The sequence below is a fragment of the Camelina sativa genome, chromosome 20, assembly GCF_000633955.1.
Source record: "Camelina sativa cultivar DH55 chromosome 20, Cs, whole genome shotgun sequence".
NCBI classification, from domain to species: domain Eukaryota; kingdom Viridiplantae; phylum Streptophyta; class Magnoliopsida; order Brassicales; family Brassicaceae; genus Camelina; species Camelina sativa.
The window spans coordinates 3,692,204-3,706,760 of NC_025704.1; the positions used below are offsets into that span (position 1 = coordinate 3,692,204).

At 37.9% G+C, this 14,557-nt stretch overlaps 3 protein-coding genes across 4 annotated transcripts; 2 read left to right on the forward strand and 1 right to left on the reverse strand.

Moving 5' to 3' along the window:
• On the reverse strand, positions 774-9,795 carry LOC104708214 (translation factor GUF1 homolog, chloroplastic). Its single transcript, XM_010493213.1, has 22 exons — positions 9,488-9,795; positions 9,226-9,402; positions 9,005-9,091; positions 8,857-8,913; positions 8,654-8,719; positions 8,429-8,491; positions 8,036-8,080; positions 7,830-7,930; positions 7,539-7,635; positions 7,230-7,301; positions 6,763-6,917; positions 6,624-6,681; positions 3,469-3,549; positions 3,150-3,236; positions 2,956-3,027; positions 2,730-2,864; positions 2,541-2,614; positions 2,097-2,184; positions 1,697-1,774; positions 1,406-1,481; positions 1,115-1,155; positions 774-1,023 (listed from the first exon to the last, which is right to left on the reverse strand). Exons 1-22 carry the CDS (start codon positions 9,728-9,730, stop codon positions 928-930), a joined length of 2,049 nt encoding a protein of 682 aa, XP_010491515.1. The 5' UTR covers positions 9,731-9,795; the 3' UTR covers positions 774-927.
• On the forward strand, positions 3,938-5,903 carry LOC104769086 (glycine--tRNA ligase, mitochondrial 1-like). Its single transcript, XM_010493212.2, has one exon. The coding sequence runs from the start codon at positions 3,990-3,992 to the stop codon at positions 5,886-5,888; it is 1,899 nt and encodes a 632-aa protein (XP_010491514.1). The 5' UTR covers positions 3,938-3,989; the 3' UTR covers positions 5,889-5,903.
• LOC104769088 lies at positions 10,318-14,451 on the forward strand. 2 transcript variants are annotated; one of them, XM_010493216.2, is made up of 14 exons: positions 10,318-10,637; positions 10,766-10,839; positions 10,934-11,352; positions 11,481-11,794; positions 11,884-11,976; positions 12,072-12,162; positions 12,281-12,374; positions 12,453-12,550; positions 12,747-12,816; positions 13,009-13,112; positions 13,207-13,323; positions 13,438-13,514; positions 13,619-13,663; positions 13,763-14,451. In XM_010493216.2, exons 3-14 carry the CDS (start codon positions 11,044-11,046, stop codon positions 14,298-14,300), a joined length of 1,950 nt encoding a protein of 649 aa, XP_010491518.1. In that variant the 5' UTR covers positions 10,318-10,637; positions 10,766-10,839; positions 10,934-11,043; the 3' UTR covers positions 14,301-14,451. The 2 variants fall into 2 exon arrangements, with proteins under 2 accessions (XP_010491518.1, XP_010491517.1); XM_010493215.2 differs by lacking the exon at positions 10,766-10,839 and having other exon boundaries at positions 10,321-10,637.

Below are 14,557 nucleotides of genomic sequence, written 5' to 3' on the forward strand. Positions count from 1 at the left end.
TTTTTTTTTTTTTTTTTTTTTTTTTTTTTTTTTTTTTTTTTTTTTTTTTTTTGTTAAACGTTAAATTTGTGGTTATGGAATAGGAAGTGGTCGTTATTGAGTTGTTGTGTTTCCCGGGATAAGAAGATGGTCGTGTCTCGTCTCTTGTTTCTGTTTTATGATTAAATAAAGATTACTTAAAACATCTAACACTACCATTACTGAGTACTACTACATTATGGTTTGATGTTGACATGTTTTGTTTATTGTGTTGCGAAGCCTTTGTAAGTTATGTTATGTCGGGCCATTTATAGGCATTGTAAAAAGAGTAGGTTTGTAAATTGTAATGTTTTACCTGTTACGGGAGACTTGGTGGTCACTATATGTCACATGCTTACAGCTATGTTATGATTGTAATCTATATAATTAATGAAACTTACATCTACCTAAAACGACACATGGATGTTGGGTTAGGACAAAAAAGGTTGTTCTAGTCTTCTAGAAACCAAAAGAAAAAGGTTGATAGAGAAAAATAAATAAAAGTCGGAAAATGAAAGATCTTCTCACGTCACATGCAAAAAAGAACGTAGCTGACGACTTATCCCACATGCAATAAATTGTCTTTGGTGTGCCAGTCATATCCTTGCTAATGGCACACCATAGACAATTTATTTATACATTATTATCCAAACAACCCATGGAAAGACTTCTCTAATCTCTAGTGGCATTCTTCCCTATCGTTGGAGTCTTGGAGATGCTTATCAAGTGATGCAGATTATCCTTGGAGACGTTTATCGTTGTATGGAGCACTTTTATATATCATTACAAATGAAATGCAAAAATAATTGCATTATGTGAAACTAGTTTGCATAATATTACAAAGTGATGAAATGAAATATGATGTAGTTGATCTCGAGTGACTTAAAAGTGGAGAAACCCCACAAAATGTTACAATACTTCTCGTTCAAGTTTGAGAACGGCCATAAATGCTTCCTGAGGGACATCAACTCTACCTATGGCTTTCATTCTCTTTTTACCTGCCGCCTGTTCCGGAAAATATATATACACACATTTTAAGGAACGCAAAAACCGCTGAATAAAAAATCATCACGATTTCACCCTTATTGAGATATACCTGTTTCTTAAGAAGCTTCTTCTTCCGAGAAATATCTCCACCTGAATGAATTACAGTAACAAGATCAGATATGGCTTGTGGGCAAAAACATGTCCAAGAGAAAACTACTTCATTTTCTGTGTCTGAATCCAGTTGTACATGAAAGAGCCTTTGGAAGAAGTTTTTGATCATATAGAAGTGCAGTGAGCTTACACTAAAACCGTTAAAGAGTTTTGATATTAAGTAAGGTGGTGGCTATTAATTTCATGCTTTTATATAAGGAGGAAAGGAAGCAAAGGAATGTGTACTTACCATAACATTTGGCCAAAACATCTTTTCTGATTGCTGAGAGTGCTTCACTAGCAATCACCTTGGATCCTATACAAGCCTGTACGTATATATTTATATGTTAAAACATACTTCGTGGCTTGTATATGTCGGATAACTAAGCAGGAACACAATTCATTGGACTCATTTGATCACAAGTTAAGTTTTCTAAGCTCAGAAGAAGAAGAATTAAGATCCAATCCATCTTATGTTAGTCATATAGAAGAGATCTCTCCAGCAAATTATTCTCAACAGCTTGGAAATGCAGATTTATACCTGGATAGGCACTTTAAACATTTGTCGTGGAATAAGCTCTTTCAGTTTTTGAGTCAAAGCTCTCCCAACAGAATATGCCTGAAACACAGTACAAAACGATTCCACAATAATGTGAGGACAAGAATCTGATATAACTCAATACTAAATCCTGGGGAATGTACTAATCTCTGCAGTGAGAGCTTTAATTTAATAGGAACATTTACACAAAGCCTTATAATCAGAAAAGTGCTAAAGATAGTAAGTAGTGTTTTGTGTTTCCATAAATCTACTAATCCAACTTTTTTGGCAAGTAAAATTGAATTACTGAGATTGGTGAACCAAATATCTCTATTCAGATGTAAGAGTGTGTATTTAAGCTATGTTCATAAAGTTCAGATTAAAGAGATTAAGCAAAAATAACCTTATCCCTGTGTACGATGGTTGATAAAGGTTCCACCATTTCAGCATTTATCAGAATATCAAGTTTTATTAGATCGCTTTCCCTGTACCTGAACATATATTATTAAAAACTATTAAAAATTTAAAGATGCGAAGAAAGACATCAAATAGAGAGCAATGGAAACATATATCAATTAATCTTGTATGGAAACTTAAGAAACCGATCTTTCATCTGTTCCAACCGTATAGATTAGTCAACCTGAAGAAGCTGAAAGTAGTTAACTTGTACAAAGAAGGTCTACTCTACCAGCTATATTCTAGGGTACTTGTGTATCACTTGGGATTACTAGGAAAATAATATAGATTTTTATCCTTGAAAAATAGCTGACGCATCTCTTAGTTAATAAACTAAAACAGAAGACATGCATTACAAAGTAAGAGAATGATCTGAGCAGAAAGAACTAACCCAATAACTGAGTATTCCATGCTAGCATATCCCTTGGTTCTCGACTTCAATTGGTCAAAGAAATCTCCCACCATCTGCAAAAAAAAGCAGGAAGACATCAACAAGAAGAAGATCAGTTTACATAATCAATAGAGACATGAATAAACTTTCATTGGGGTTATCTGAACTGTGCACAAGCAGAATCCTCACCTCTGCAAGAGGTAACTCATAGAGGATAGAAGCTCTGTTTTCTGCTATATACTTCATTTCTTTGAACTCCCCTCTTCTCTCTTGAGCGAGCTCCATAAGCGCACCGATATAGTCTTTTGGTGTAAGTAGCTCAATCTGTATAATACCATTTGCAGTAAGGAAATATTACTCGAAGAAACGTGTGGTGTGAAATAATCAGCAATATCTATGTAGCAGAAAAGGTAACCTTGACGTATGGCTCTTCGACCGATTTCCTTTGCCCAGGATCTGGAAGGCGAGATGGATTTGAGCACAGAGTCTGCAGTAAATTTTTATTTCACATGTAGTGAGGCTCTAGATATCAAGAAAGAAATACAAAATGAAGCAATATGTAGGGAACGACGAAGAATTTTTAAAAGTGTAGGATCAAGAGGAAATTACAGTATCACCATTTACAGTGTTCACCCTATAAACAACACTTGGAGCTGTAGTAATTAGATTTAAGTTGTACTCCCTCTCGAGCCTTTCCTGTGAAGAATGAAGTGGAGCGTAAGAAATGAAGAATTATATAATTCAATTTGTGGAGTATAAAAAATGGCCGTCATCCATCAGGGAGGAAACTATCAATAAGCAGAATACTAATAGATAAGTAAGTGTATATGATTTTTTTTTTTTTGCCAATCTTCTGTAGGTATAGGATATTTTCAGTCAGGGACGCAGCAAAAACATTTTAAAACAAGAAAAGCAAAACATATCTGACCTGCACAATTTCCATGTGGAGAAGACCCAAGAAACCACATCTAAAGCCAAAACCCATGGCACTTGAAGTTTCAGGCTCAAACTGCAGGACAAAAACCAAATTGAGGACAAACTAGTGTATACGCTCCCTAGACCAAATGTGATGTGATACGATCATAGGCTTTTGATATATATTATTAGGATTATATAATTATGGCTTTTTTCCTTTTAAGTTAGATTTAAGGTTTTATATAATTTACTTTTTTGTGGAAAAAAAAAAAAAATATAATTTACTTTTAATAGAGATAGGTCGGTGTAAGGTTCTATATAAGAACCCTCTTATGCTAATGAGAATTTCAACCTTCCAACATTAACCTAATTCTCTAAGCAAGAGACTTGGGTTAAAGGAAGCTTAATTTTACGTCCCTCTGTTTTCTAGCTAACTAACGACGGGTCCTATTACTAGATCTGTATCAAAGGCTAAGGCTCATAACACAAACCCGCTCCGTTGTTCACGTACCCTTGGCTCCGATCCAGATTCCAATGGACGCTCCTACCGAACAACAACAACCGGCTCAGCTCAGCTCCGGAAACGACCGTGAAGCTTTCCGACAAACCTTGTGGAACACTCTCCTGCGGCGTTCTTTCTACCTCCCTTCTTTCAAGATTTACGGTGGTGTCTCTGGTTTTTACGATTATGGTCCTCCTGGCTTCGCTCTTAAGAATAATATCCTCAAGTTTTGGCGTGAACACTTCGTTTATGAGGAGCATATGCTGGAAATTGAATGCCCCAGTGTCACACCAGAGGCTGTTCTCAAGGCTTCAGGGCATGTTGAAAAATTTACTGATCTTATGGTTAAGGATGAAAAAACTGGTACATGTTTCCGCGCTGACCACTTGCTCAGGGATTATTGCAACGACAAGCTCGAGAAAGATCATCTTACCATCTCTGCTGAGCAAGCTTCTGAACTGAAAAATGTTCTTGCTCTCTTGGAAGATCTTTCATGTCAAGAGCTTGGTATGAAGATTAAAGAGTATGGGATCACTGCTCCCCACACTAAGAATCCTCTTTCTGATCCTTACCCATTCAACCTGATGTTTCAAACATCCATTGGCCCATCTGGTCAGAGTCCTGGTTACATGCGTCCTGAAACAGCACAAGGCATTTTTGTCAACTTCAGAGACTTGTATTACTACAATGGAAAGAAACTTCCCTTTGCCGCGGCTCAAGTCGGTCAAGCCTTCAGGAACGAGATATCTCCACGTCAAGGGCCTCTTAGAGTTCGTGAATTCACTCTGGCAGAAATTGAGCACTTTGTCGACCCTGAGAATAAGTCACATCCTAAATTCTCTAATGTAGCAGAATTGGAATTCCTTATGTTTCCAAGAGAGGCCCAACTCTCTGGCCAATCTGCTAAAAAAATCTGCCTTGGGGAAGCTGTTGCCCAGGGAACTATTAACAACGAAACTCTAGGATACTTCATTGGGAGAGTTTATCTTTTCCTTACCAAGATTGGCATAGACAAGAACCGGCTGCGTTTCCGCCAGCATCTAGCAAATGAAATGGCCCACTATGCAGCAGATTGCTGGGATGCTGAAATTGAGACTTCATATGGGTGGATTGAATGTGTTGGGATTGCAGATAGGTCTGCATACGACTTACAGGCTCACTCTGAAAAAAGTGGCGTTGCTCTTGTGGCTGAAGAGAAATTTGCAGAACCTAAAGAGGTAGAGCAACTTGTGATTACTCCTGTGAAGAAAGATTTGGGTATTGCATTCAAGGGGGATCATAAGAAAGTGGTTGAATCTTTGGAGGCGATGAATGAGCAAGAAGCTATGGCGATGAAGGCAACCCTGGAATCCAAAGGGGAAGTAGAGTTTTACGCGTGTACCCTCGGGAAAAACGTAACCATCAAGAAGAACATGGTGTCGATCTCAAAGGAGAGGACGAAAGTGCACCAGCGGGTTTTCACACCGTCAGTGATTGAACCATCGTTTGGGATTGGTCGGATTATGTATTGTCTGAGCGAGCACTCTTTCAGCACAAGGCCAGGCAAAGCAGGGGATGAGCAGTTGGGCTTGTTGAGTTTTTCTCCTCTTGTTGCTCCCATGAAGTGCATGGTTTTCCCGCTTGTACAGAACCAACAATTCGAGGAAGGAGCCAAAGTCATTTCCGAGAGCCTTACTTCTATTCGCATCAGTCACAAGATTGACATGACTGGTACATCGATAGGGAAGAGATACGCGAGAAGCGATGAGCTTGGAGTGCCATTTGCAATAACTGTGGACTCGGATACATCGGTGACAATCAGAGAAAGAGACAGCAAAGATCAAGTCCGAGTCAGCTTGAAGGAGGCAGCTTCCGTCTTGAGCTCAGTCGCAGAGGGGAAGATGACGTGGCAAGACGTCTGGGCAAGCTTCCCGCACCACAACTGTTTTTGAAGAAATTGACCACCACAGAAATGGCGGAACGACGAGCAAAAGGTCTATGCTTCAACTGTGATGAATTCTTCACACGAGGGCATGTTTGCAAACCAGTCCTTTTTCAAATCACGGTAGTCAATGATGGAGCTAATCAGGACGACGAACCAATTGATGAGGAGGACATGCCATGAGCTGAAGCTTGAGGACAAGCTTCAAGTGGAGGAGGGGAGTAATGATACGATAATAGGCTTTTGATATATTATTAGGATTATATATATATGGCTTTATTTTACTTTTAATAGAGATAGGTCGGTGTAAGGTTCTATATAAGGACCCTCTTATGCTAATGAGAATTTCAAGCTTCCAATAATTAACCTAATTCTCAAAGAGAGACTTGGGTTAAAGGGAAGTTAGCTTTCAATCTCTTTGTTCTTTAGTTTAGACAACGGGTGTGACAACTAGAGCTAAGGCTAAGGCTTTGGCTCATAACATGATGAGTTAATGCTAATGTATACGCTCCCTAGGCCAAATGTGAATATCACTAACAAAGATAGATACAATACAGGACTGAAATCCCTTGATCAGTTCTTTGCAAAACAAAACTTTACTTTCCAATTCGAAGCAAATTGAGCATAAAAATACATTGGCTAAGTAAGCATATGAAGATCATAGTTGTTTCATCTGTACAAGTTAGTGTGGGTACATACAAAAAAAAATGTTGTTTTGAGTAGTTTCATTCTATTATATACCTACCTTCAATGCAGCATCATTGAGTTGCAGTTTCTCCAATGCATCGCGAAGATCAGGAAACCTGCCATCATAGACCACATGTGAAAAGAAATGAAAAAATTAAAAAGCCAAAAGTAAACATAGAAATACAAAAACTCAGTACTGGTCAGCGTCAACTGGAAAAAGGCCACAGAAAACCATAGGGGTAGCTTCCTCGTAACCAGGTAAAGAGCTTTCTGCCTTTCTGCTATAATGTGTTATTGTATCTCCTACCCTGGCATCTGCAACAGATCTGACAGAAGCCGCAATGTATCCGACCTGTAGTTAAGAACAGTAACCTTTAAAATATGTGCAGTGCAAGAAATATGGCATGTTATTGAGGCACATGTGATATACACCAGCAGCATCGATCAGTGCTAAAAACATCTTTCTAGCTATTAGAACTTTGAGTAAGGGAAGATGAACTGACCATTCTCTCACGATAATAACCAAACAAGAAAAGTGAAAACATTGTTATTAACCACAACTCTATCTTCTACCAAAGCTGCTACAGGGAAATGATAAGGAAATCCTTCCATTTGCAAAAGCATAGGAAAGTAACAAAATATTGTGTTGAAAAGAGTACAATACCTCACCCGCATATAATTCATCCACTTGAATTTGATTTGGAGACAGAACTCCGACTTCATCCGCGAAGTAATCCTGCAATTCATGCAAGAACATGAAGGATACGAGTGAAACACAGGAAAGCATTCTTAAAATCTAAACATTCTCAGTTTTTTTCCAGAAAAGAATCACAAAATAACGTTTCACATCACTCTAAAGGCATAGACCTTGAAAAGCTATCTCATGCACAAATAACATTCAATTATTTATTGGCAAATGGAAAGCTATCTCAATAAAATAGAAAGACAGCAGAGTAGAGTACAAAAGACAAACCTTTCCGCTTGCCATGAAAAAAATTCTGTCGCCTTTCTTCACTTTGCCATCGATAACTCGAAAGTATACAATGACACCACGATATGGATCATAATAACTGCAGTAAAATGTATTGTCGACAGAGAAAAATAAGCGCAGACTAATCAAGCAAATAAAAACGACACTCTTTGACATGCAAATGTCCACTTCAATCATTATATAACTACAAAACTTAGACTCTAAGATTTTCTTTCATATTGTTTTCTCTAGTCAAGGCAAAAATCATTCTGGATAGAAACAACAAGTGCAAACCTGTCAAAAATTAAAGCTCTTAAGGGGCTTCCTGCAGTATCACGAGGTGCAGGTGTCCTTTGAACAATTGCATCCAAAATCTCCGTAATACCAATTCCCTCCTGCGTCAATATATTATTCCCCAAAAATTGAAACTGAAGGGATAGAGAGCCACACGTCTTTAAATCTTTGAGTGGCAGAAAAGCAAAATAATTTTAAAATCTAACCTTTGCCGAGCAGAATATTGCTTTGCTACAGTCTAACCCAATGACCTACAATTATTAGTAATTATTAAACAGTGTTCACGTAAAGGCTGATGTCTCCGAAAATGCAGCAGTAAGACAATTACCCCATTAGAGGAACACGAGACTGGATCAAAATACCCCAAAGAAAATGCATAAACTGATAAAAGTATGGTACTGCATATACTTAACTAACAGAAGCTAGAACCTCATAAAATGTACTGAGAACATATTAACAGCAGCAAGATAAAAGACTGAGAAGATTTTTTGCAGACACCAAAGAAGGAATACTGTTCAAATTATAACCGGCTGCATTGTATGATTGCTATTACAACCGAACATCATAAAATGGGCTACAAAATGTACAGAATCACCAACCTCCTCAATCTCCCTGAGAACTTTCTCTGGCTCAGCGCCAGGAAGGTCAATTTTATTCAAAACCTGCAGGACGAAGTAGAATTCATTTGCTTTAAACTCTGGTATACAGACCAAATAGTTGAACAGGAAGAATAAACCACCTTACATTATTGTTTCCAGAATAGTAATGAATCAGATTGAAGCAATAACACAAACTAGTAAGATAATGCATAATTCCATACTTACAGGAATAATTTCGAGGTTGTTTTCCAAGGCCAAATACACATTGGCCAATGTTTGTGCTTCCACACCCTAAAGCACATGGAAGTACTTAATGTAGCCATTGAAAAAGACCGTAACATATTCACCAAGCGGAAAAAAACAGCTAAAGCAATACAGATTCCAGGTTTCACAGAAAAATTGTATGTCGAGGGGAAGAAATATATTACCTGGGATGCATCCACAACAAGAAGAGCACCCTCGCAAGCAGCAAGAGATCGGGAAACCTAGTCATATAAAGAACAATCAATAAGTCTATGTTGGAAAGAACCACCAGATTTTTCAGAAACTCTCAATAGATTAGAAGATTGTGAGTACCTCGTAAGAGAAATCAACATGACCTGGAGTATCTATCAAGTTGAGGCAATATGGTTTATCCTCAAAAACATAACGCATTCGAGCTGCCTACACAAACATACAACACAAAGTCACAAAGTCAGAATCAGATTGTTCAACAAATCTTATTCTTGATAGGCTCAGTTTGATAGAAATAAAAAAAAAGGAAGTAACTTTGCAGAGAAACAAATCGAAACATAAACCTGAAGCTTGATAGTGATGCCTCGTTCTCTCTCTAAATCCATGTTATCAAGAAACTGTTCCTTCATATCTCTGTTCTGAACAGTACCAGTCACCTGAAGCAACTTATCCGCTAACGTAGACTTCCCATGATCAATATGAGCTATAATACTAAAATTCCTTATGTTCGAAATCGGAACCTGCGAATTTTCAACAAAGACAACTAATTTCAACAAAAACAAATCCAAAGTTTCGGTCTATGTATAATAGAAAACAGAAACGGACCTTCAAAAGACGGTCTTGACCAGAACGAGCGGCTAATTTGGAGCCAGAGACAGAGAGACCGCTCTGAGGCTCAGTCCCGGCTGTGGCCTGACAAAGTAGCTGTAACTTATGATAAGATTGACGGCGGAATCTAGAGACAGAGACGGAGGAGAGACGACGAAGAGACGAATAAGAAGAAGATGAAGAAGTTCCGGATAAGAAGAACGTTGGAGGAGATAAGTCCATAGCAGAAGCCATGGCCATGGCACTGTGCAAGTCTCTTCACCTCTCTACAGACGTTTTCAAGGACAATGTTATTTTTTTTTCTTCTAAAGAATCCTTAGCCACACAGACTACAAAACTATGTAATTGGGCCAAGCCCATCTAATTCTAACCCACCCGACCCGACTCGATCCAATAAAAACAGTTTGGTAAGCAACAAGACAAATGTCTCAAGACAAGACATAGCAATAAGCTTATTTGTTTACAATCGTTGTACAATGATTAGATGAACCATTGACAAATGTGAATCTCCTTCATTATTCAATGATGAGTTGAATAATGTTTGATCAATTTCTTATATTAGATCTTCACATGCCTTAAGACTTGAGAACTAGTAGTCTCTTTGAAAAGTCTCAATTTTTTTGCAAGAAGTAAGAAGAGTGAGAGAGAGAATTAAAGGCAAAAGATGAGTTTTTTACTTCTACGGAATTTATAAAGACACAACAAACACAAAGATGAGTCAATGTCGTGGTAATAAGGGAGAAGATTTGACCAATCCATCACACCGCTTGTGACACTTTAACATGAGGGAGGAGATTAAAAAAAAAAAAAAAATGGTTTTGACTTTTCTTCGTTTGTTTCTTTCTTTATCAAGCTGGTTGTTTCAATTTAGCTTTAAGTGATGCCAATTTGGTGGTCCAAATCTCTCTTTTAATTTTTGTTGTTGTTGTTGAATCCTCTTTTTTTTTTTTGGGGGGTTTCTGATTTCTTCGTTGATTCATAGTTTCAGACTACTCTCCTTGACTTTCTTCTTTATAACATATATTCTCTCTCGTGTTCGAGGTTCCTTTGTCTTTTGTCTTTTCACTGTTCTGTGTCGTGAATCCCAAGCTCTATACCTCTGAAATTGGCTTGGCCCACTGTCTTTCCTGGTCTTTTTCTCTTCTGGGTAAGTCTTCTTCTTCCCATTCCTCAGTTAAAAATCCGATCTTGCTTTAGTTCTGTGGACAGAGATAGAGAGGCGCTTGTACAGTGGTTGACCTAAAGGCCTTTTACTTCGTGACCGATGTATTTCAGAACTAGACGAATAGTCTGAATCTGTTACCTTTCTCCGAAGGCGATTTGCAATGTCTTGAACTATTTCGGACACGGTCCTGTCCTTTTTTATTATGAAAATTATGTCTGGAGGATTTTGGTTTCCTTTATGAGTTTTTTGATCTGACCTTACTTTGTCCTTTGTTCTAGGTTATTTACTCTCGCTGGTTTTGGATCAAAGTTTGGAGATTTCTCTTTACACAGTGGCATGTTCTTTCCGATAACTTAGCTTGAGGTCTTTGAAGAAGGAATTTAGAGTTATGGGGAGTTTTTGCTCCAAGAGCCTTGGAATCAATTTTGGCAGTGAGTATTCAGGTTCAAGTGTAGCTGATGATGGTCGAGAACATGATTCTGGCTACCCACAACCAAATGGGCAGACCAGTTTGATTAGTCCTGGTATGAGGCAAGTTATGGTTAAAGACGTTAAGGAACAAAGCCAATTGAAAGATGTGTTTTCTTTCCGTGAAAGGGAAGCAGAAGATAATTTCTATGATGGGATTCCGACGTATACAATGGCTCCATCACAGAAATTACGGTCTGCAAAATCTACTCAAACCGCAGTTTCCAAGGTTAGTTTTACCGACTACAATCAATAGTTTAAGCATTGTCTCTTAGTAACTGCAAGTGTCTTTTAACTGTAAGAAGTTCTAAAATGTCTTGAGAGTGAGAACAATCCGAAGTTGCTATGTTGTGGCAGGTTACAGAGGCAAGTGTACTTTTAGGCAAAGCAGGATTAGGTAAAGCAAAGGATGTTTTGGATACTCTTGGGAGTAGCATGACTGATCTGAGCAGCGGTGGATTTACTTCTGGAGTTGCAACTAAAGGAAATGAACTTGGAATTTTAGCTTTTGAAGTAGCAAACACAATTGTCAAAAGCTCAAATCTCATTGAATCCCTTTCTAAGAGGAACATCGAGCATTTAAAAGATAATGTCCTTAATTCCGAGGGTGTTCAAAATCTAGTCTCGAATGATTTCAATGAACTCCTCAGACTTGTTGCTGCTGATAAGAGGTGAATGTTCGAGTTTAGACTGCTACTATTGTTTTTTTTTCCTAGCACTTTTAAGACATTGCAAGATAGTTAACTTGGTGAACTTACAGGCAGGAGCTGCAAGTTTTCTCGGGAGAAGTGGTTCGGTTTGGAAACCGATCCAAAGATATTCAGTGGCATAATTTACAACGCTATTTTGATAGGTAGCTTTATAAATAATATTTCTGCATGAGATAATGTTAATATTTGTGTGTCATATCTTTCTTTCAAGCTGTTGAATCGTTTGGTTTGTTCTCAGGATCAGCAAAGAATTAACCCCTCAAAGGCAGTTAAAGGAAGATGCGGTGTTGGTTGTTGATCAACTGATGGTTCTAGTGCAGTATACTGCTGTGAGTGAATACTTTCTAAAATTAGAAACAGTATATTGACTTGTTCTTGCTACCTCGATCTTCTGTAGTAGCTGTTTACTTCTCAAAATTATGTGTTTGCATATCTCTTTTGATTTAGGAACTATACCAAGAACTCCAAGTTTTGTATCGATTGGAGAAAGACTATGATCAAAAGCGTCGTGAAGAAGAGAACTCAGCTAATAGCAGTAAGGGTGAGTTATCGAAGACTACTTGCCTGCTTTATTAAGTTTGAAACATTGGAAAAATGACAGTGCTCTCTTTTAATGTAGGTGATGGCCTTGCAATCTTAAAAACGGAACTTAAAGCGCAGAGAAAAGTAGTGAAGAGCTTAAAGAAAAAGTCATTGTGGTCCAGAGGTTTTGAAGAGGTGTGTACAGCTTTATCATTTAACATCACCAAATCCTTCAGCTGTATGGTGTTAATGCATTGTTGAAGTCACTTTAAACATTACACTTTACCAACTAAAATTCAGCCATAACTAAACCTATTGTTAGAAAAATCTTTGAAACATAAATAGATTATTATGATGATGTTTTTAACTTACCCACTCATTTCTTTTTCAGGTGATGGAGAAACTAGTTGATATTGTACATTTCTTGTTGCTAGAGATTCATAATATCTTCGGTGGTGCTGGTATGTAAGTTCTCCTTTTTGTACCTTCACTATGTGCGACTGAGTATGTACCAAAGCTTTTGAATCCAATTTTCTGTCGTCCACTGCTCTATTTTAGGACACACTGTAATTTCTCTTGTGAATTGATCCTCATAATTAAAAGTTTTCACACAAAACCTGATATATAATGTCAAATTCACTTTCTTTGCCCAGATGACCAACCATCGAAGAAAGGTGCTACAGATTATGATAAAAGATTGGGACCTGCTGGTCTTGCTTTACATTATGCAAACATAATTGTGCAGATTGATACACTTGTGAGTGCACACACGTAGAATTGCTTCATTTAGTTTGGTTTGGTCTATGTGTATTCTCTCAATCATATCGCATGTGATGTTTTGATGGCAATAGGTCGCTCGTGCAAGCTCTATAACTACAAATGCAAGGGATTCTCTATACCAAAGCTTGCCACCTGGTATAAAATTGGCTCTACGTTCCAAGATTAAATCTTTCAATGTTGATAAGGAGGTAATGTCTTCTGATTTACACTCACTGGTGTACAAAACTGAAGAAAGAATGTAGCAGCTCTTTGGCTAGTCACACTGAACACAAGGTGTTATGGTTTCTCATTTGTATGAACAGCTTTCGGTTACACAAATTAAGGACGAGATGGAGAGGACACTACATTGGCTTGTCCCTGTTGCAGGCAACACAACCAAGTAAGAAATCTGACCCTTCTTTCGTCAAGTCAACTTAACATATTCTGCTCTCAGTATAAAATTCTCCTTTTTAATGGCTAAATCGTTGAATGGGTTCATCGCAGAGCGCATCATGGTTTTGGTTGGGTTGGAGAGTGGGCAAATACAGGGTGAGTGATGGAATGAAATGAGACCTGCACCTTCTGTTCACCTGCATTTTTGTGTTCTTTTTTTCTTTCTCTCCAACGGTTTCGTTTTTAATCTTACAGGACTGATTTCACTAGTAAGCCTAGTGGTGGAGATATACTACGTATTGAAACACTCTATCACGCTAGTAAAGAAAAGACAGAGATCTACATTCTTGGACAGATAATTTGGTTACAACATTTGGTTACAAAAGCAAAGAGCGATGCTCGAGGAGTTCCTAGACTTTCTTCTATCAAGTCTCCACTGAATACTGTGAACCAGCAGTTGATATCTGAACCACTAAGTGTCCCATTAGTAACAGTTGAGGAGGAAAAGATGTTACAAGAGGCAAGCAAAAGAAAGAGAACTCCTTGTGTTAGCAAGAGTCAAGATTTCGATTCTGAATACTCTCGGGCAAGAAAATGTGACCCTCTGAGCAAAAGCAGTGAGTATTTCCGTGGAGTGAGAAGAAGCAAATCAGCTGCAGTGAAAAGGTATTCTTCGGGTTTTCCGCTTCTTGATTTTGTTATCGACAAGGAAAAAGTGTTGGATGTGATCGACCGGGTGGATGTCCCCAGAGATTATAAAGCATTGTTGAAAGAAGGTAGCTTGAGTTTCTAATGGAGTGTTTTTGTGGTCTCAAGTGCTTCTGATGCATACATGTTTGGTTGTATATACGAGCATAAAAGAAGCTTATGAAAGAAGTTGTATTGAGACATCACGTTGTTAGATCAATTGCAATATTTCAATATAGTGATATGTTTTCAAGAAATGGGATGTTATATTTGCTTATGATGGTTAAATGATCGTGAACATCATAACAAGACTTGTGAGACGACGATACTGATATAGAGAAAAAACACAATCTCATACACTGC